The 22,183-nt window shown below is 42.5% G+C and overlaps 1 protein-coding gene across 3 annotated transcripts in view; it reads right to left on the bottom strand.

Moving 5' to 3' along the window:
* nr3c2 (nuclear receptor subfamily 3, group C, member 2) overlaps positions 1-22,183 on the bottom strand; it is an 84,612-nt gene that overhangs the window by 3,465 nt on the left and 58,964 nt on the right. For 2 of the 3 annotated variants that reach the window (XM_037108694.1, XM_037108706.1), the window contains 3 exons: positions 16,775-17,116; positions 14,826-14,970; positions 9,518-9,648 (listed from right to left, as the gene is read on the bottom strand). In XM_037108694.1, the coding sequence (XP_036964589.1) occupies positions 9,518-9,648; positions 14,826-14,970; positions 16,775-17,116 (618 nt within the window). The remainder of the gene's footprint in view (positions 1-9,517; positions 9,649-14,825; positions 14,971-16,774; positions 17,117-22,183) is intronic. The other variant, XM_037108698.1, reaches the window with a different exon arrangement.

Below are 22,183 nucleotides of genomic sequence, written 5' to 3'. Positions count from 1 at the left end.
CAGCCTAAAAAAGACATTTCCATATGCTTACAATGTCCGCGAACAGTTGTTTTAATTGATTTTGTTTCATAGGCCGTCAAACATCAATGACCCATTTAATGTATGCTGTTGTTTTTGGATTGAGTACGAATGCTTGTGTGCAGATAGCGAGGTAAAACCAGGGACTTGTTGTTGTTATTAGATTATTTAGACATTTCTGACTGAATTCAATAAAAAACTCAGGAAATCAAACTGGAGAAAAGGTCAATCATTTCATTTCAGTAGTTTTTTTTTTCTTCTTTTCTTCCCTTTTTTGAATGAGCACTTTCTTTTTGAGAGAGCGATTATGGTTTTTTATTAGAAGACCTGATTTGGGAAATAATACATTCAGTAAAAGAGCAACTGTTCGCCGGCCAAAACTGAATTCTCAGCAGTCAGTTTGTTCGAGTGTGGAAAAAAAAAGAAGTAACCAGGACAACAAAATACATCAAGTTTCCGAACGCTTGCTTGCGATGGTTTATCTGTCTCTGGCAAGTCTCTAATCTCTCTGAGCTGATTCTCTTAACATCCCCGAACGGTTGGAAATCCAACGGCCACCTGGAATGTATTCATGTGTGCATGGTGCACCTCGGGAAAAAAATGGTTGTCAAATGCACATTAAACACCATTTGCAGTTAATGGGCTAAGCCACGCACAACCGCCGGTATGTTCCTTTAGTGTAGAAATGTGCGGCTGTGTAAAGGGTAATTAGAGGTGCTCAGTGAATTACTCTCAGACTCCCACACAGCCGCCTTTTTTTTTTGGACATTTTTCCCGTGTTGACGACCTAAGCCTATTTAGCAACTCATTACAACCACTTTCACCATTTTCAAGAGGTAATTAGTTTTCATGTGTAGCCACCGATTCATGAAAGACCGCTGATACACTGGGAGGCATTGATTAAAACTTATCTCGGCGACAGTGACAACAAAAAAAAAAGAAAAAAAAAAAAGAAAAGAGGGGAACGGCGGCGCTTATGTGTATTAAAGAGCTCAATTATTGTGTCAACCAGACCCCATTCATCCAGCAGTTTGCGCAACGGCCAGAGCTGCAACACTCATTCACACTGTAATGACTCGGATGCTCGCAACAATGCACTTAAAGTGACGAAAAGTGTCACGGGATCCATTCAGACAGACGTGAGGAATGAGATACAGTAACTGCGCCGCGAGGACGCATCAAAATGTCCACAGGATCTTTTTTCTCTCACTCCTTCTCTCTCCATGTGCAGGAGAACAAAGTCACAGGGATGGAAGCCTGCCAAAGCTCTTAAATGACATTCAGGTGCTGGCAACCAGATTAAGAAGCACCTCGCCTCTCTCTCTCTCTCTCTCTCTCGCTCTCTCTCTCTCTCTTCTCTCTCTCTCTCTCTCTCTCTCTCTCTCTCTCGGTGCACACCCCGAATCAGTCTGAGGGAACGCCTTCAGTTGTCCTTCAGCCAAGATGAAGATATGACCTCAGATACCATGACCCAAAATTTGAGCCTGCCAACCAGAGATTTTGTCATGCTGCTCATACCAACGTCGCCATGCCTTTAATGCCTCTGGGTGCATTGGGTGGTGCTGCAAATCAATGAGCGCGACTGCTTTATGGCAGCGGGATGATGAAGTACTCTACCTTGATTTGTAGGGGTATTTAATTCACCGGGCCAGCCAAAAACAGGCATCCAGTTCGGGGTTATTAGACCACCAAGAGTTTGTCTCTGAATTACGACCTTGATTCCCCCCAAAACATGAGGCTGCTGTCATTTGTACATGTGTTTAGGACTTGTCCCTGAGCCCATGTGGTAATATTCATTACACAATGATGGAATATAACTAGTGCATTTACTCAACTATCGGACTTAAGTTCAATATTGAGGTACTCATATAAAAAACTTGGATAGAAAAACAAAACAAAAAAATACTACATACATAGTATATATACATTTCAATTTAATTTAGAAGTTTAAAAAGCAGATACTTTAAGACTTTTCCCTATGAGTCCTATGAGTATAGGTGACTTTAACTTTTACAAAAGTAATAATAATAATAATAATAATAATAATAATAATAATAATATACAATATCTTTACTTTTACTCTCCCCATCCTTGCTTATGAACAACTGAGCCTTTTAAATATGTAATTCTCTTCTGGACTCAAGATTGTAATTCTACAGAAAATGTATCCTAATATCATTTTATTTACAATATGAAAGGATTTTCTACACATGACCCATCCTTGGGTCCAGAACTAACGATTAACAAGGTAAAAAAAGTAAAACTGGAATTCCATCCAGGAGCATCCAGGACTGAGCTGAACACTCTTCATTCAGCAGCACAGCTCACCTCTGAAAAATTAGGTCATGTTTTCATCAGTGAAGGTAAATAAGCTCCCGGTCATGTGACCTAATGTTTGTCACTTCAGGCACAGTCACCAGACCCATGTGCATTCATAGCATGGCTAAACAGAAGAGTCGACGGTATGGATGTCTAGTACATTTTGATAGTGTTTTTAAAACCTTACAAAAATGTCTCACAGCAGAATGTATATTCTGAGCAAATGATCCCTCCCCCCCTTTTAGGAAAACCCAATCATGTCATTTTTCAACACTTTTGAGTAGACAGAATGCCTCACAAAAGGAGCTTGGAGCAATACTAGAAAAGAAAAAAAACAAAAAAAAAAAACAGCAAGTGACAGGACCTGTTTGAGTTGTGCAGAATGAATAGCCACGAGCAAAAAGCTCCTTCTTGTCATTTAGGATTGCGTCTTTTTGAGAACAGATCACTGTAGGTCAATAACTCTGGGAATGTGTGCCCATGTGTTTGTCCGCCTTCCTCTTGTCCTCCCTTTTCTGTCTCTTTCTATGTTGTTTTCCTTCTTCTTACTTTGGTGCACAATCACCTCCGAGCATGACGTATGCGAGGCTGGAGGAAAGCAGATATGAAAACAGATTGGACCCCGGTGCACAGGCTGCGCTTTATTTTGTGGCTGACATGATGAGAATGTGCTAAAACCCAGCGCTGCATTGGGACCTTTTGTTTTTTTCTCCCACTGACCCACATACACCCTGATTAGAAACTGACCTGGCATTTAGGGGCGTTACCATGACCGGCCCCAAAATAGGGCATTTATGCCACCGTAATTGGTGTCAAACGGATTTTCGCTGCAGGTATGGAGGCTTTTTCAACTAGGCCATGTTTCTTTTTGGTAGCACAGCTGCATTGTTATGTGCACCAAAAGCACTGGGTGAGCTCTCTTTTTGTCGACGCATGTGAGAAATAAAAAATATATTAAGAGGCATAACTCGTGCAGCGAGGAGAAGCCATTAGCACCAGTGCTGCTCAAAGACGTGCAGCTTCCTGCTCTGGGTTGCAGGTACATACCTGACTGACAGGGTTGATTTAAAACCCGATACTGTTCATTACTAATAGGAATTCTACAACTAGCCCTGAGGATGACTAAAGGTACAACTTACTGAGGCTTTAGCGTGTTGTCGGTTCACCCATAAATGTCCACAGAGGAATTTTATATTTGTCTTCACGGCACTTGAATTTCCAGCTGAGCTACGCAAAAAAATCCCCTGAAATGTTTTAAATCGGTCAAACTATGGAGCTACAGCGTAAGATATTCTGAACACCCTATTTTTGGTTGTTTAGTTGTTAGTCACGGGGGATCACAGGAACCTGTAGTTTCCTTATGTGTGTTTTTTTTTTAATCAGTAACCCCATGTGACTTGCGACTAAATATAGTGTGATACAGAAATGGCTGTATCTGAGTTATTATTAAATATTCGGTACCACTGGATTCAAAACAACCTCAGTTACAATAAAATGCGCCCGTCTGATCCAGTGTGAAATTGTGTATTTCTGCATTTTTTAAAATGCAATTGTCTAACGGCAAATACTATTCCGCAGGGCTTTTCCTTTATATACAATACAGTCATTAGCCATAATGGGTTCATCATTCAACATGACCCAAAAACACCAATGTTGTAAACAACCCAAAATTCATACTTGAGTTAAAGTGAAGATATAATGTTAAAATGACTTTGGTCAAAGTGAAAGTCGGCCATATCAACAGTACCTCAAGTACTTCAAGTATTCAATATTAAATGAACTTAAGTATCAAAATACATCTAACCCTCATAAAAATACAGCCACAGTCTGTTCACCCTGCTGCCATCTGGCAAAAGATACAGAAGTATCTGCTGCTGTAACACCAGAGTACAGAGCAGAGCTGTTCTGACTCCTCAGTTCATCCTCTGCACTCGATTGTATAAAATAAAAAAATAAACTTTTTTTCCTGTTATGTAGCTTAAATGGACTAAAAAACCCCAGTGTTGTGAAATGACAATAAATAAACCTTGAAATTAACCTTTTACCAAAAGTATAAGTAAAAGTAAACATCTGTTTAAATTTATGATTTTACTGTACATTACGGGTCAATGGATTATTGTTTATTCAGTTGATCGATTATTGTGTTTTTTTCTAAAAAAAAACCCCAAACAATTAAATTGCAGATAAAATAAATCAATTTAAAAATGTGCTAATTTGACTCTGATTCAGCAGCAAACTGCAAAGTGACTGGTAGCTAAAGTGATCAAACAAATGTAGCGGAGTAGAGGTATAGAATAGCCAAATAGAAAGTACATTTTACTCAAGTACAGTGACTGAGTGACTTATTTGCGTTCTGAAACGGGGTCAGATTGATAGGAGCGTATGTCAGTGACTGTGAAATGTGTCACAGGAAATACACCCGTCACCTCAGTGAGCACACCGTACACTTTGCCCCATCAGGAATGAGGTTGGTTATACAGTTCGGTGCGAGAACGAAACAGACGAGATAATCTAGCAGTACTATCTACGTGTGTGGGGAGGTGAGGCGAGTAACTGGTTTGAGCAGGCCGCCGCTCCTGTGCAAAAAATCCAAACAGGGTCATGAGACACCGCAGGCTCAGTGAAACCTTAGCCAAGGTCAGCGAGGAATAACAGCCCTTCTCTCTTTTCTCTTCATCCCTCCTTCCTTCTCTCCCTTTTACTCATTCACCCTCTCTCTCTCTCTCTCTCTCTCTCTCTCTCTTTCGCTCCATAACTAACACACACACACACACACGGACACACTCAGTTTTTCAAAACCAGCCCAAAGGCACACACACACACACACACACACACACACACTCTTAGCGACTCTGTAGTACTTGCTCAGCTGACAAGTTCTGACAACTCCTCTGTAAACATTTCTGCCGCTACTCCTTTCTCCACAACGCCGGAGCTTTACCACCGAATAACTGTAACTAAGAAAGTCCTACAGCGGGCTCCGAAAGATCCAGAGATTTTTTAATTATTCACATGTGCTTTTGCAGAAATACAGTACAGTTGCTCCATGGTGTGCACTTTGGAAATAGGCAGGTACATGAATCTATCCGCTGCACAGTGGAAACGAAGCGCTGGATGATTATTTTCTTCCCCTTCGCTCGGATTTTAACACTCTTCTTTAACCAAATCCAATAACCGGAGCAGATTGAACACCTTAAATTTGCTGTTTCAATCCCCCCCCCCCCCCACTTTCCTTCTCCTTAAAAATTCCAGCCCGGGTTTGAAGGAAGTGAAGAAAAATAGCAGGTCTTGGAGCACTGCCTGGTGCTTGACTGGCCTTTATTAAGTACAGCAGGGCTCTCTGGAAAGCCTCCAGAGGACCAGCGAGGAGAGGGAGAGGGAGGCCACAGCAACAGAAGGACCGGCTCTGCCAACCTCCCCTCCCGCCACCCCCTTTTGTCTTTCTCTCTCTCTCTTTCTTTCTTTCTTTCTGTCTTTTCTCCCCATAGCTATGCACCTGTCTCTTTTCTCACCAACACAAGCTCTCACTGTCAACATTTGTCTGATTTCGCTCTTTTAAAATCTCCCTTTCCCCCCTTGGTTTCCTCATCCCTTTCTGTATTCGCTCTCTCTTCCTCATCGCTCCCAACATCTAATAGCCGAGGTCCAGCCGGAGCTCCCCTGCTTCCAGATGACTCAACAACACCGAGTTTATATCAGGGAAGAGCACCGCCTCTTCCATATGTCACTCGACCATGGAGCCAAACCAACCTTACACCACCGGTCAGGGATGCACTGTATGTTTACTGGCAGGATGTGTTTTTTTTTTTTTTTCTATGTATGGACTGGTGTAGGTACTGCACAAAAAGCAGTTTTAAACGAGATGCATGTCATTTTAAGATCACAAATCTTTCAAATATGCTGTTTATTGTTTAGGGTTAGGGTTTAGAAATTGCAAAAATGCCTTCCAGCACTGTCGGACTGCAGTTTTTGGGTCTTTCTGCAAGACTGCATTTACTGTGAAGCCTGATGGATTTTTTTTTTTGAAACGGTAATGCTAAGATGCATCAGAATCAGGGCACGAGTAGCAGACCAAGTGCAATTTATTTTTTTTTAACAAACATGTAGACAGCTTCAAAGGTTGCTTGTTTACTCTCAACCAAGGGTTCAGTTGGGTAACAAAATGTTGGTTTTCTGTAGAAAAAATTAAAAGTAATTTGATTAAAATTGTTCAATCATTCATTCACAATTAGTTCAAAGCCAAAGCTGAAATATCTGCCCTTGTTTCTGACCTTTGAATCTAAACTATAATGCGATGAATCTCTGTCTGTCTGTATGCGATTCAAGAGAAGTGTTAGTCTGATCTACTTCATTCTTGGCATGTTTGTTGCTGAGGACACAAGGAATTGCAGTGCCAAATTTGGTGCAATTTGGACAACAGCAGCAGTGGGGGCGTGGCTTTCAAATGCTTAGTTCATGACTCTGCAGACTGAAACTGGGCTGCTGGGGAAGCAGACATAAACAAAATCAGGTTAAACAAGTTTGAATGAGAGAAGACAGGTTTTTTATTTTTTGAACGGGTGCCGCACTTGTTAATGTTAATGACACAAGACTATAAGCTTCGCCTATGGTTGCACTTGTTACAACTCATTTTGGATAATGGTTACAGCTAATTGGCCGACATGTTACATTCATAATGGCAGAACTTGTGATGCTCAGATCAAGTAAAGTTTACCAAGGTTGTGTGAGTCCAGCATTCACGCACCACTTTCAGAGGCCTGACTAACTGAAAAATAAATACTCTGCCAATGAATATTTCCACTGATTGGCACTGGTGCTGTAGTTCAAAGGGTTTGAAGTCTGGCCAGCATGCAGACTCTTCAAATAGCTCGCCGTGACTCTCCCTCACCCCGCCACCCCCCACCCCCTTATCCTCTCTCTCTCTCTCTCTCTCTCTCTCTCTCTCTAGCCATCGAACATCTATTGACACAAAAAAATTAAGCCCACGCAGATGAATCCCCCACAAGGACGTTTGAGAGCTACTGCAACAGGTCTCGATGTGTCCCAGTGCGGGTGGGTGTGGACGGTGAAAGTTTAAACGCAGCCGCCATCATGGAATCTTTAACCGCTACTACTGAGCCGACAGCAGCGGCTCACAGGCTGTTGAGGTGGTGGAAAGAACTGCTTTCAGTTTCCAGCTGAGTAACTTGGTCCAACACATCCTCTCCGTGAGGCTGCGGTGCCTGGGGGGGGGCGGCGCAGTTTGGCACCGAGTGGCAACGTGTTGAGACTTTTTTTTTTCGCGAGTGATAGACGGATTTTTTGTGTTTATGGGCAATTTGAAAAAAAAAAAAAATTCAAATAAATCATATGAAACGGAGCATCCTGCGCTCAGAGAACGGAAAAATGAAGACACCGATCCCCTCTGCATCTGCATAACATGACTACACAAACAGGTGCATGCGACATCTATAAGACTTAATTCCACACTTGTTCCGCTTGTTGAAGGATTACCGAGAACGATAATCTACCAGACATTAAAAAGGCATGATCGTGGGCGCGAGGAGGAGGGTACCAAGCACTGCCAGCACTGCCTCAAAGGTGTGCGGCGGATTTAAGGGAGCACAAGGCGCCTTATCCATACATTCAATGTGGGAACTGTTGGGTGCTCAGGCAGTCCAAACACCCCACCGCATAACACAATACAATTGTGAGGAGCAAGTGTTGATTTGGGAGCGCATGAGGCGTCGCACCTCTGCCTGTGAGAGTTGTAAGAGCAGAGACACAGACACCTCCCCCGTCGAAAAAACAAAGCGCAGATGATCTGTGGTCTTAAAAGCATCATCCAGCTGCACCACCGTGATGGTTGAGTCAGGATGCAGCACAAGCGGCGCGATAACGACGCACAGGTTTGAGTCTCATTAAAATGGCAGAGAGTGTGTCGATGAATATGATGTGCAAGAAAAAAAACTGTAATAATATTTCGGTGAAATTATGCTAACGCTCTCGCCAGCATGATCTCCTGATCAGCCAGGCCTGAATTTATACATCTCGCAGGCATCCACGTGTTCATACATTCACTGGCACACAGCCCTCGCTAACGCTTGACCTCCACGGCAAATTTCAGCCTCGCGGATAGAAAGCCGAGGTTGCTGCCGGGGCGGACACACCGTTGCGGACCAACGAACTGATGGATCAACAGAAGGAGACGGAGCAATGATAAAGGAACTCCGCTGAGTTCAACGATGCTTCCCACAGGTGGCTACAGCAGCCAGGCCAATTGGCATGACCGCAAACGCACACCTTCACGGACACATTTGACCTTCCATGCTGAATTTCAGACCCCTGGGGTGAAAACTGTGGCCGCCAAGGCAAGAGGAAATCTGGGGGGGTAGTTATCGACATATATAAAGGTGGACAACATGGCAGCTTCTCCCCTGGCGGCTGGCTGGAGTACAGGTTAATATTTACTCCCCCTCCATGTTAGCAGAAGAAACATTAGTCATTCTTTAGCTCACTCTCATCACACTGATGTTCAAGTGGTCATTTTTATCTGATCATTTTGGTTTTAATTAGTTGTTTGATGCTATAAAAACAAGGTAAAATGTTCACTTCACCAGTAGAATATTTACATAACGCTTGTATCTGGGGTATTTTGGCTTCATTTCTATACAGTAAAAGTCTTTATATATGTCAATGATTGCAGCTAAAGACATTGAATAATCCTGCTTTCACGCTGTTGGGATGACTTTGAATGCAGATTGCGAAGAAAGGAGAATCCGTCTTTCGATATCGGGGAAGGAACATGGTCAGTTCAGTCGCTGCCATGAAATGTAGTCGCCGTTATCGGGCGCGAGGGTGGTCGCATGTGCTGTGATCTCTATTAGCAGTGTTTGTTCTGTGGGCCCTCTAGCCAGGGAACCCACATTTACAGCAATAATGTAAGTGCTTGTGATTTAGTCAGTCTGAGTAATAGCCAGCCTGAAATTTCAATTAATTCTTGCATGAAATTAATGTTGATTACATAAGGGTTTTTTTTTTTTTTCTTTTAAAACAAATTATTTTCGTCTGGCATTTTATCATACAGTTAGTAATTTTTGCTCGAGGGGAGTTTGGGGACAATATGCAGGTAGTGGCTAAGAACAAAAAGCAGGTGAGTATATAATAAGTGTTCTTTGCAGGCCGGCGGCTCGTTGCCTACCTGTGCTCAGAAGCAGGAGGACCTTCATGGAGAGGAACTCGTCGTAGGTTAGCTGCAGTCGAAGGAACTCCTGGCTCACCTGCCTCATGCCCAGGCACAGGTCGTACATGGCCGACAGCTGCATGCGGTCCCTGAAGACGGGAAAAAAGAAAACACGACACCAGAATTACGCATTTTCTCCAGAACCTCCTGCATTAGATGTGATCAGTTACCTCTGCTCGCTCATTTATTCATTCGTTTACCCACTCATTCTGCTTTTTTATGCCACAGCAGACTTACTCATTCACTTCCTCACTCCCTTTTCCTACCAAACTAGTTCAGCCCGGCGAAACAATATTTCCACACAGTGCAGAGGAGGATCCTGCTAGTCTGGGCTAAGAGCAGAATACCAAATCCCCCCAGATTGCAGAGTGCTGCGTACAGTATCACAGCACAGATGCACCACTTTCCTTAAGGCTGTGACAGACCCCTTATCTAACCCTAGTCACCATAGAAACATTCTTAACTGGGATGTGTTGAACAACATGTTTACCATGCGCTGACAGAAATGACGCACACATGAAACATATGTAACGGATGCAAATGTTGACCGAGCGGGTTCATGTGCGTCGACTTGCCGCAAAAAGACGCCGTTAAGTTTGCGCGCATAATCGTGCGTGCTCGCCGTGCATAACACCATCTCGCTCCTGTTCTCCTCCACACACATTTTATCAGCAAAATAATCTCGGTTACGTCACAGGGCTCACAAAAACAGGAAAGAAACATTAGGAGGGATAAAGCGTGAGCCAATCAGAAATGTGCTCCGCAGATGCCACAGATTCAGGGGGAATCGCTGGCTTTGGATGCCACTTCTCTTCGCTGTAAATCACCGTCGCATTGAGACTTCAGTAATTTAACGCGACTGGTGTGGCTCCACTTGAAACACATTCGAGTTTCACCCCAAAATACAGGGGAAACCGCATCGTTACACAGGCAGTGAGGGTGGAGACTTCATCCTGATAACAACTAGACATTCTGTAGAAGGGGGGGGAGACGGGGAGCAGCCGATTGGAAACTGGCGCATAATGTTCCCATTAAAGCGAGAGACGGCATAACACTTTACAATATTTACTGTACAGCTGTGTCTGTCGGCCTAAATAACTGATAAACTGTGACAACGTCTGGGAGAGCGGCGGACCTGTTTCCCCCCGCTGAGCTGCTCTGTGTATGTGAGCAGTTTCACAAAGTGCGGCATAACATCATTTGATACAACTTTGGGCAGGAGTTTCTAAAGTCTCCACACGTTTTTTTTTTCCTCTCCCTCTCTCCCTCTCCCTCTCTCCCTCTCCACTCTCACACTCTCTTCCTGAAATCAATTTTTGCTGAATCACTGCCCAAAATGAGCTGCTGGTTTTGGGGAGGAAAGAAAAAAAAAAAATTGGCAGCAACGTCTCTCCTTTCCTCCCCCTTTCTCGCTCTTTCTCATCTCTCTTTATCTCTCTGTCGTGCACTCGCTCTGTTTCTCTTTATGTCTCTCTCTCACAGTCTTGAACTCGCTCTCTTTCTCCGGTGCCGTGGAAGATTCAGGAAGGAGTGAGGAGAAAAAAAAGGAGGGTTGGAGGGAGCTGACAAAACTTGAAAATGTTACTGAAATCACGATCGGTCAAGTGTCACATCTAAATTGTAACATTTATGTTCATTCTTTTAATAGCGAAAGGTGACAGAGGTTTTTCTGGAGATGCATTAGAGATGGGTGGGCCGGTGTATGTGTTTGATTGACAGCCGAGCTGGCAGGGGAACAGTGACACAGTGTAAATCATCGGCATCAGTAACTGCAGTTTACAAGGACACACAGAGTTTTGTTAGCAGTGATGCTGACAAATGAGGAGCGTGTGGCCGTACTGCACCTGAACTGAAAGTATAGACTAGGGGCAGGCGATCTGGTAAAAACTTAATATCAAAATCTATTCAGTGTTGCATTATTCATAATATGTTGGCCAAGAACAAGCCATGTGAAGTCATTCCTCCAGTCATCACAGCCATCTAGTTGACCCCGTCACTCTTTTGTTTTGGCTCAAGTGGCACGGATCTGCTGGTCAGATGGTAAGAAAGTAAGTGAGAAAACATTGGACACCGTGAGTAGTAGATTCTAGGTTGCTAGATTGCAGGACGCCTTCAAGACTGATCTAAAATCTTTAGATGATCCACTGCCAACCACAGCTAACTCATTAGCTAACTGGCCTGCAAACTGACAGAAATGCACTTTTAACTGGTGGTTGCAGTCGTCCAAAGATCGAGCAGTTGCTGACTGTGACTGCACCTGTCTTAAATGTGTCATACTTATTAAAAAGAACGGATGCGAGTGCTCTGCATAGAGAGAAAACCTGTTTGGCTGTCCTCTCTACATCAGTGGGGCTAAGGTGAGTTTTAGGTTCCTGGGAATAACATCACAGATAACCTGTCATGGTCTTTACAGCTCGTCACCCTGGTCAAGAAAAGCTCAGAAAAGGCTCCATTTCTTAAGGAATATTTGGTTAAATTCTGGTGCCAAGTGCTCGTCAACTTTCGCAGGGGAGCGACAGAAAGCATTTCTGACTGGATTCATCACACAAACTGGCACAGTGATATCAGTAGTGAGGTGAGATGTCTGCATGGAGCCCAAAGGATACGAAAAGACAACATCCGGACACATTCTGTTCACCCTGCTGCCGTCTGGCAAGTGATTCAGAAGTATCCGATTCTGTAACGCCAGACTATAGAGCAGTGTCTTCCCTTATCCTCATCCAAAAAAAAGATGTATTTTCATATGAATACGTCCTCACGACTTATTGTTTTAGGAGCATTGCTCATGTAACTGAATGACACGGACAATGCAGGCTTGCTTCGTCGTTAATACAAAATGTGCGTTTGTCTTTGCAGTATTTACTCTCAATCAGTGACAGATTCCACTCTAAGAGCTGAGTGAGCGGACAGTCTATTCAATAAATGCCTTAATGCCCTGGGTCAATAAGCACTAAGTAGCTATGGAAACAAGTGTACACCGTCCAAACCCCCCAAAGACCGAGTGGACTCAGCAAAGATACGGACCAATTCTGCCCTTGTTATTTTTCACAGAATTATTGATGAGCTGAAAACAACAGACAGACTACTGTACGTTAAGAGGAGGCGAGGCGTGCACCTTGACCTGATAACAGACACAGCGAAGATGGCAGTGACATTCACACAGAGCAGCAAAGCATGTGACCAGAAATCCAGGCCACCTTCCATCTCCAGCCGGTCTACATCTCATCTGCTCTGTCAAGCCGAATACCAGGCCCATCTGTCAACGGGACAGGCCCGCTGCAAACGCGTCACACGCAGAGGCAGCAGCTTACTGTGCCGTCAGGAAGATAACTTAATTTCTCTCCAAAGAATTCATGTTAATTCATTACAGAAATGCACGTGCGACTCCAACATTTTGCTCTGTTAGCAGTCATTCCGGACTGAACTTGCCAAGAGGCACAAGCCATTATGTCTCAATCGCAAAATTAGATTTCCTCCAAAAGCTGTTGTCATCTCACAGAAGGAAACGCATAATTCTTAATAAACCGTGATCCGCTTGCCACTAAATTGATTAAAGGATCAGAGGATCGCTGGTGTGGCAAACTAATGTTTTACCAACTGTACTGAGAGCACAGCGATACAACGCAGGCTCGCAGAGGCTGCAGCCACGTTACACAATGGCATTCGTGCGGCTGTTTGTTTATTTATCTATGTATTTGTTTGGGACAAACTGACCCACTGACATTGACTTACACAAGCTTTTATTTGGAGCTTTTAAAGCTGCCCCTGAGTGAACTGGCTCCTCCACCATCAAGGCTGCCTACAGAGGTTGCTACTCTCATTTTTGATTAATTCTATAACGTTCAATTCATCACCAGCCACGCACCAACGGCACCGAGGAGGAAAGGCCCACATTGCACCCGCTCTCCCGATCAAACATTAACATACATCATGTTAGCCCATTCACCGGCCTTTGCTAGGCCTCGATCACCTGGGCTCGACGCAATTAAGGAACCATCGGAAAGTATAAAACGTATTTCCTCTTGAAGATTATGACCTTGTTTTAGCAAAACGATTTCCCGAAAGCAACGTCATTACCATAAAAACTCATTTGTCCCCTTCAATAGTCTTCAGGTATGTTAATGGGATATTCAGAATTGTACAGCAGGTAAATAAACTCCTTACTCTCCAAGTTCTACAAGTCAAATTGATGTTCATGCATACATTTGCATCTGATGAGCCTCTAGAACTAGCAGGGGCTACTAAACGTTTAATTGTCAAAGCCATGCTGTTCAGCCAATTACTGTATCTACTAATTATATACTCTGAAAAACAAATTACTCTACCTCACTTAATAGACATGTTTTTGTGTGTGTGTGTGGGGGGGGGGGGGGCGGGGGGGATATCAATTGTATTTTACATAATGCCTAATTTCTGATGAAACCTCTCTTTGATAAAAAACTATTAAATCTACGGGACACAAACCCACCTAATATCTCGGGGAGACTTCTGCTTTGTACGTCTACCTTGCTACAGTCATGTCACTGCTGTCACTAGTTTAGTAGTAAACCTATTAACCTTTTACCTATATAAAGCGCTGTTGTAGATATAAGGCTTTCACAGGTCACTTCAGGTCAGCTCGGGTCAGTTTATGTCGCTGATCAGACGGGTTAGTGTTGTGCAAAGCTATGCTGGGATTTACGTGAGGTCACAGTGTACTTAACTACTTAGTTAAGTTGTAAATTGCCCAGCAACAAACAAAACAAATTAAAAGGTGAATCCCTGAAGTCCTGATTCAAAATATTTTTTTTTCTAAAATTTGCATAGCTAGAAGTTTGACATTGGATTTCTTACATTCTGCTGGAAATACTTACATATATATACTTATACATACTTGAATTTTGAAAATTAAGTCAGGAAATCGTCTTTTCACCTCCATTTGTGCTTTCTGAGATTTTAATTAAGCCAGGTGAAAAGCATGAAATCCCTTCCTAGTACGGTTATTCAGGACAATGCTGCGACACTGCAACACCGCAATGAAATGTTTCGCAAGCCGCCAATAAATAAATAAATAAATAAAACTTTCGCTCGACTCTCCATCGGCATGGCGATGAGCAGATAATGGCTGTCATTTCATTTTTTATTTCTGGGTGAACTTATCTTATCCTTAAGTAAAGGATCTGAGCATTTCTTCCCCCGGCTGCTGCTAAATGTCAGCGAGCGGTGCGCTTTAATAACATCGGCCCGGTGTGTGCGGTGTCCTGCAGATATGGAAGTGTAGACCTACTCGTTAAAGATGAGGTCAGGGGCAAAGTAGAGCATCTGTCCGTTGGTGTGTTTGTAGGAGCGCCAGCTGAGGCAAAAGGAGGACAGACACATCCATGAGTACTGGATCAGGGTGATTTGGTCCTCGATGGGCAGGCCCCGGAAACCTAACACACACACAAACACACACACACACACATAGCAGACACAGATGAGGCTGATGAGAAAAAAAAGCACAATGTTTGAATGTGGCTGTCGTTACTCCCGCATCGATTGAATACATTTGGACTTGAGCAGCAACTTACAAGGCACCTACTCAGCTGAGTGCGCGCACGTGTGCGGCCTGCCTGTTTGCTCACGTGCACTACATCACCAGTGTGTGTCTCTGCCACTGTGTGCTCATTTTGTGCCAATATTTGTTTAGACGTGATAACCACTGAGAAGTATTCACCCATTCTTGTTTTATACAAATTCCCTCAAGGCCTCCAGTTATTGGCGGGTCGTCTATGGCGCTCCAAAAATAGAGTCGAATAGGAAACTTGCCAAACTCGCAATCAAACTCCTCCTCATGCAAAACGCGGGCCAAGTGAGGACACGCAAGTCACTTATCAAGGCTTAGGGACTATTTTAGTCAATACGCAGTCAATCTGCAAAATACAATAATATAAATATATATATGCACATTTGTAGAAAAGGTATTCTGGGTCTCTGGCTTTACACTCTTTACACTTTATTTAGCCAATAATAAAGAGAGCACAGGGCTGGCTGATTATAAGACTATGAACTAATCAGAGTTTGATGTTTTCTTTTTCTTTGTAGCTTTAAACATAACAAAACATCAGAGCAGTGTGTGCTAATAATTTAGCTCCCAACACAGTCCTGCGAACATAGTGCTTGTGACAATATTGTTCCATGTTGCCCTGCGTGTCAGGCCTGCCACATCGCAAATGTAAGCTGAATGCAGGCGGGGACATATCTGAAAGTCGAAGGTACTCATTTTGACCCTTCTGTCTGGCTCCCCTTCTATTTATACGTCCGGATATAGCAAGCAGACACCGTGGAGGTATCAAATATTTGCAATACAGCAAATTAAACAGCCTCAAAGAGGCTACCTGTGAGGCATCTTTCAATATGTCTCCCACTGACTGGCATTTTAGGGGAACTTGTTTATCCCTTTTCAAATATTTTTTTTTTTCTTCCTCTGATGGATTTTTAAGGTAGAAATTAATGAGATAGACATTAGATCTTCCGTTCAGCACAACATCTGACAGCGATGATGTAAATGAGTTCTGTTTGGAAATCTTAATCTTGATTCCATTAAATGGTAAAACAGGATTCCCTTACTAATCCTGTTGAAGCTTTACAGGATCATTTCCTGACCTTGTGTTTAAAATTAAAATCGCGTGCCCTGACAAAACTAGCAGTGTCGCGTTCTGAAAAATGTGGAGATCAAAAGAAGACGACGCAGGCGTGTTATCTTCATTAAATACCCCACTCTGTAATTATAGTGGAGACTCCTGCTGATTTGTTAGACTGATGTGTTTCACAACTTAGCAGTTTCTAAATAAAACTGATTACATTTCAATGATAACGATGTAGACGTCAAAGTGGTTGAGGACATTCTGAAAATATACATGCTTCCGAATTTACAAGCTACTTTAATCTTTTATCCATTTGATTCACTTTGAAATCCATATCCATTGAACATAACCTTCAAAGGTCCGGTGTGTAAGATTTAGGGGGATTAAGGGGCAGAAATGGAACATAATATTCCATAGTGGAGGGTGAAGCTGGGGGTATATTCAGTTGGTTGGATGCCATTAAATTCTGCACAGTGGCCTTTTAAAAAATAAGATTTACAGACATTATTTTCACATAACTAATAAGTTTCCACTCCTTTCCAGTCCTGGCTTCAACACCTCTCTTAAACAACGTTTTGGGCCTCTGCCCACCGCTCCATTGGTCACTAACCTGGAAGTACTTTGGCCCACTTGACCATTCGTACCATCTGCTTTCCGGCCAGGCGGTTGAGACTGGACAGCAGGTGGTCGGTGGTGTCAGGCTGCGTGTTGTCATAGCCGGAGTACACCTCTTCGGGCTCGATCAGCTCCAACACGCTGCAGATGGAGGGCGGCAGAAAAGGTGTGACCACCCCAGGCCCGTGGGGCACCAGGGCATTGGCAGCGCTGGCGTTCAGCTCCTTCTCTGAGGACAGGTAACCGCCAACGCCACCTGTGGCAGTCTGGCCGTCCTTTGAGCCCTGCAGGTCCTCGCTGACACCCTTCAGCTTCCCTAACTTCTTGGACTTTCGTGCTGCGGGGAACACAACAGCCCTCATTAACACATTGTTGATGGTGGCATTTCTTACATTAATCATCTGAGGTTGTAATTGAAATGTGACAGATACTAAATGGGTACAACTTATATAAATTTATAGTGCATGGTGGCCTATCTGAGTGCAAAAATGTGTGCTTGTTGATATTAAAGATTTCATTTTAAACCAATGTGTTTTATTTTTTATTTTTCACTTCAAGGTTATAGTCGAGCTTATCAGCTTCAACAGGTTCTACCATTCTTGAGAAAAGCTGTTATCTCTGTATGTGAAGAAAGTTATAGCTTCTGGGAAGTTGTAACTCCAAATGTTAGAGTGTGAATCAGAAATTGGAAAGTGTCCATCTGGAATGGAGTCCAGTGAAACCAAGAGCACATAAAAGAACAATATTCATGTTTCATTTCCTGTGTATTGTTTGAGCATTCCCAAATGGGCGTCTCTGAGGGTTGACGAAAAAAAATTACATACAGTTCATCATAGCATAGCATAGAGTCTCTCGCCTTTCTCAGGTTATCAACTCCAGGTATATAGCAACACTCATACATCATTTTTATTATACAAAACATATGTATATAATGATATTAAACATGACCTGTGCCATACGGCCATCTTTTTGAGGGAGGGTTTTAGTTTGAAGAGATAAACTGACTGATAAATTGTCGTCATGTAAGAGACGCCTATGTTTGTGCCACAGAGACTGAAGTTAGCATGCTAACTGGCTATACTCTGCCCACACTGTCTCGCAACACCACTTTGTACCACAGAAGGGGCGACAGTGAGTTACCAGTAACATCTAGTTTGCTCTCAGTCCAACATGATAAGAAGAAGAAGTAGCTCCTAGAAGGCAAGAAACAACCTTTGTCAGCAAAGAAAGATGTGTTAGAACAAAAAGTTGGCACAGCATTGGTGTCTCTACTGCTGAAGACAGTTTCTGGTGAGTAAATGTACGTAACACCTTTAAGCTGGTTGAGTGTTTAGTACTAATGTACCATTTCATTAACAAGCTAACATGCCAACATGTCCGCTAATGCCATCCTGGAACTGGCTAACATGCTAAAGAAATGTCAGTAAGCTATGTGGCTGATGCGCCTGCTGGTGGCTGTTTTCAGTGTCTGTTTAAGCTTTGGTGCAGTTCTTGTTGAAAGCTACGTGTGTTATACAGATATGTTTGAGACATCACCGGCTGTTTGCATTGGCATTAGCCGACTGTGATTTGTCTCGCTCCTGGCTGGATGAGGTCATTTTTCAAATGTCTTTGTTTGACATGATGCTAATCTTTTGATTTCCACGGTGGTGATGTTGATGTTTTGTGGGCCTAGCTATGGGCTGATTTATTTGACTGAGTTGTTTGGAGCCTTTTTCCAGTAGGAACATTAAGACAAATGTTGTCCTATGAAGCAAAGTCAAGAAATGAGTTTTCCTTTATTTTACTAAACACAGACTCAGTTTTCACTCTCTTTTTCCTCCACGTACTTATTATTAATCAAGCACCACGTTTCTTCTTTAGCTTTGGGAATCCGACACCAACCTTTAATCACCTTCGTATCAAAATTAGATCCAAACAGCTGAGCACTCATTCAGATTGCTGCAACTCAAACACACCGCCACGCTCATTGGCAACCTTGAGCTTTTATTCATGACTCATGGTCATCTGCTGCTTTTCAACACTACATTACGTTTCACTAGAAAGAAATGTGTTTACTACAAGTCGTGTTCTTGTGCCGGTGAGATGCCTAAGGATAAGTTCATACAAAAACGAGAATTCAGTCATTATCTACTCACCCTCATGCTGATACAGTGCACAAAAGGTTTCTAGAGCTTCACAGCAAAACAGCGCTGCAGTTTCCCCGAAACTTGTTTTAAAATGACAGGAAAAAAAAGATATTGAACAGCTACAGTACAGCCAGCTCAGCCAGTGAAGTCGAAGTCTAGGGAAGCTTTTCGAGATCCCCAATATATTCGCAGAGACGCTATTTACACTTTTCACTCCAAAATCTTCGCTGTAGCTGGTGAGCTAAAAGCACCCCGTCTGAAAAGGGTGTAAATGGCTCCTTTTCATATCAATGTGGGATCTCTGGACTTACAGAGACATGGATTTATGCCAGACAAGCTGTGTGGAGCATTTTTATGTTTTATAAAAAGTCCGGATCTACTTCAGTTATTCAGGAGAATGCTGCAACGCTGTTTTGCTGTTACGCTTCAGTAATGTTTTGTTGGCTATGAAACCTCACCCGTCCTTCCATCATGATGGGGGTTAGTGGATAATGACTGATTTTTATTTTGGGTGAGCTTATCCTTTCAGTTAATAATTACGCTTCTGCTTGACTGTCATGTCTTTATATAATTGACACATTGTTTTTTTTTTTTTTTACATCACTCCTCATTCCACCTCTGTGCTGACCTCAGTTTTATGGGTAAACTATGTGATGATGCTACTTTTTTCTGTCAGTATAGTTTAGTTATACTTGAAAAGGTTAAACTTTAAAAATAAAAATGCAAAAGGCATGTACCAAAGCATAAAAAAGGGGGCATTCTCAATAAAACAGTTTGCCATATTCCTACATAACAACTGTCTAATTTGTAGATAAAAAATAATTGCACAGCATTTTTCTTGGGTATTATAATTATTTGGGGGAATGTTGTAAGTCAGGTCAACCTGCAGGGGTGTCAGTGTGGTCTAACCCCATTCAGGATGCCAGATGACAGCAAATTGCATCACAGAAAACGATCGTAACTGCTGAATGCTGCTGTTGCACATCTCCTTCAACCCTGACAGCTGCATGCATACCGCTCAAAAACTCCACCTCATCACTGCTGCTGCTGCTCGTATAGCATTTTCACACGACCCGCCCTGATCCCAGCTCCCACCTGTAGCCTCTCCCTCCCCCAGCGAGTGAGTTTATTGCCGTCACATCTCTGCGTGTGAAACACTGTGTAATGCCAGTGGAGAGTGATGTCAAAGCAAAGACAAATGGACTCCGTTGAGACTCCGCATTCAATCGATAATACATCATTTCCACATTAGTTTTGTTGACTGAAATATACAAGCAAGTCAAATTGGCCATAAAAAATAAGCGTTCACACATTCGCAGTGCCGAAAATGTATCATGAGGGGCTCTTCTGGAATTGATTTTCCCCAATCAGAGCCAATTTATTTATTTTACATTGTGCTACAAGAGGTTTGGATCGTGTCCAGGACGGAACATTTGTCATGTGTTAGCTGTAACTTTCAAAGGCAGAGGTCCTGAACAAAAATGTAAACAAGCAAATCCTCCCCACCAGAATTTGAGAAGTTAGTCTTTTTTTTTTTTTGCCCTCATTGTGAGCGCGTCCTTTTAAGTGGCTACACTGTAAGTGTAATTTATAAGATTGTTGACAACAACCCAGCAATGGGACTGCTTTCCTAGAAACCCATCGAAATGAAACACATTTTATGCGGCACTGATAATAGTTGTCCTCCTATGTTTGGGGTTTTGATATACTGCATCATTAACTGAATGTTTTCTGCGAACATCTGGGTTTTCTTCACATTCTTAAATGTACATAAGTGTTTTAAATTAGTGTCCCCTTTAATAAAGCTCAAAAAAGTCTTAGAAGCTCATTCCTGCAGCCTTTCACTAAACTGCCGCTATGTTTCCTGAAGGGACACTTGCTGTTATGGGCGTGTAAAACCTGCAAATGGCTGCAAATAAACTTGATTTGACATGACAGCACACAGTTCTAGTGCATTTCCAAATGGGCTTTTCTTAAACCAGTAGCCTATACAGTACTGTGTAGTACAGTACAGCATCTGTTAAAGTAATGTCCCAGAGGATTGAAATATTCAATATTCCCTGCTTTTACACAATCATCTCACTGCATATATGAATAAATAAAAACAAAATTGCTTAAGTGTGTAATGACAGGAGTCTTATATGCCACAGGGTACGATAAAAATAACAGGTCTGACAATGAGGTGATGATCATTAAGAAAAGCGACTCTGCAGTCATTTCGACAGCAACTCCAGGAATTTCAGTGGGCTTTTTTCTTTGTTCTCCGTCATATTTTTTGTAAAAGTCTAAGGACCTTTTTTTCCGCAGACATTTGTTAACTTGCCACTGCTATTAACACACATCGTTCCAATTTGCAAAAATGTCACTTTGGATTCAATTAGAAGTCCGGCAAGTATTTCTCTTGAAAGCCTTAAGCAGCTCAGGCAAACAGCTGCAGCTGCATGTGTGCATGTTTCTAATCCTTTGGTCATCTTTGAATTCGCAAGTAATTGGAGAAGGTTTGACACTTTGATATACATTTTATTTAAGTCACAAGTCTTTACGATATTATATAGCAGTACAATAAATAACCTAAAGGCTGATCCAATTTTGCACACTTATGTTTGGTGTTTACCGGTTTTGAGGAGTGCGACTTCATAGTGTTGTACGATACTTTTTGTGGCTTCACAGAAGCTGCAGGTTTTGAAAAGCAGTCCACTGGACTCATTATGGACGGTTTGAAAATGAAATGTTTAAAATCCATACAGCAGATATTGCCATTTTCATTCCACACATTCTTCTTCCTTTTCAAAGAACTAGCACCTACATTGCCCACGATCCAATTTAGCCGCTGAGTGACACCACTGGAGGCAGTTTATCAGATTTCATGCTGCTCCCTCAAACCTGTAAACACGCTTTATGTAAAATTTGTGGAGTTACCCTTTACAACGACATCTGCACCAGTAACGACAGCAAGAAAATAGCAGGTATGAGTAGAGGGAGAGAGAGGAACAAACCCGCGATCTCAAAATACAATTTAGAAATAAACAACATGTTCATTTCTTTTTCTTTTCTTTTTTTTTCTCCTTTTGCTTCCTTCAGGAGCATAAAATTCAAAATCATTGGTAATTTCAATACCTCTAATGGACTCCAAATCAAGTACGCTTTTAGCTTTGTTTATACCGCTGCGACCTTGAATTGTAATGAGCCACTGGTAACACATGAACACAACACAAACCTCCCTCTCGACTACAGTATATTTCCCCATAATACAACACTGTAACTTGTCTGCAGGC

This window comes from Acanthopagrus latus, chromosome 1, assembly GCF_904848185.1.
Source record: "Acanthopagrus latus isolate v.2019 chromosome 1, fAcaLat1.1, whole genome shotgun sequence".
NCBI classification, from domain to species: Eukaryota; Metazoa; Chordata; class Actinopteri; order Spariformes; family Sparidae; genus Acanthopagrus; species Acanthopagrus latus.
This window is presented reverse-complemented; position numbering and strand designations above follow the sequence as displayed.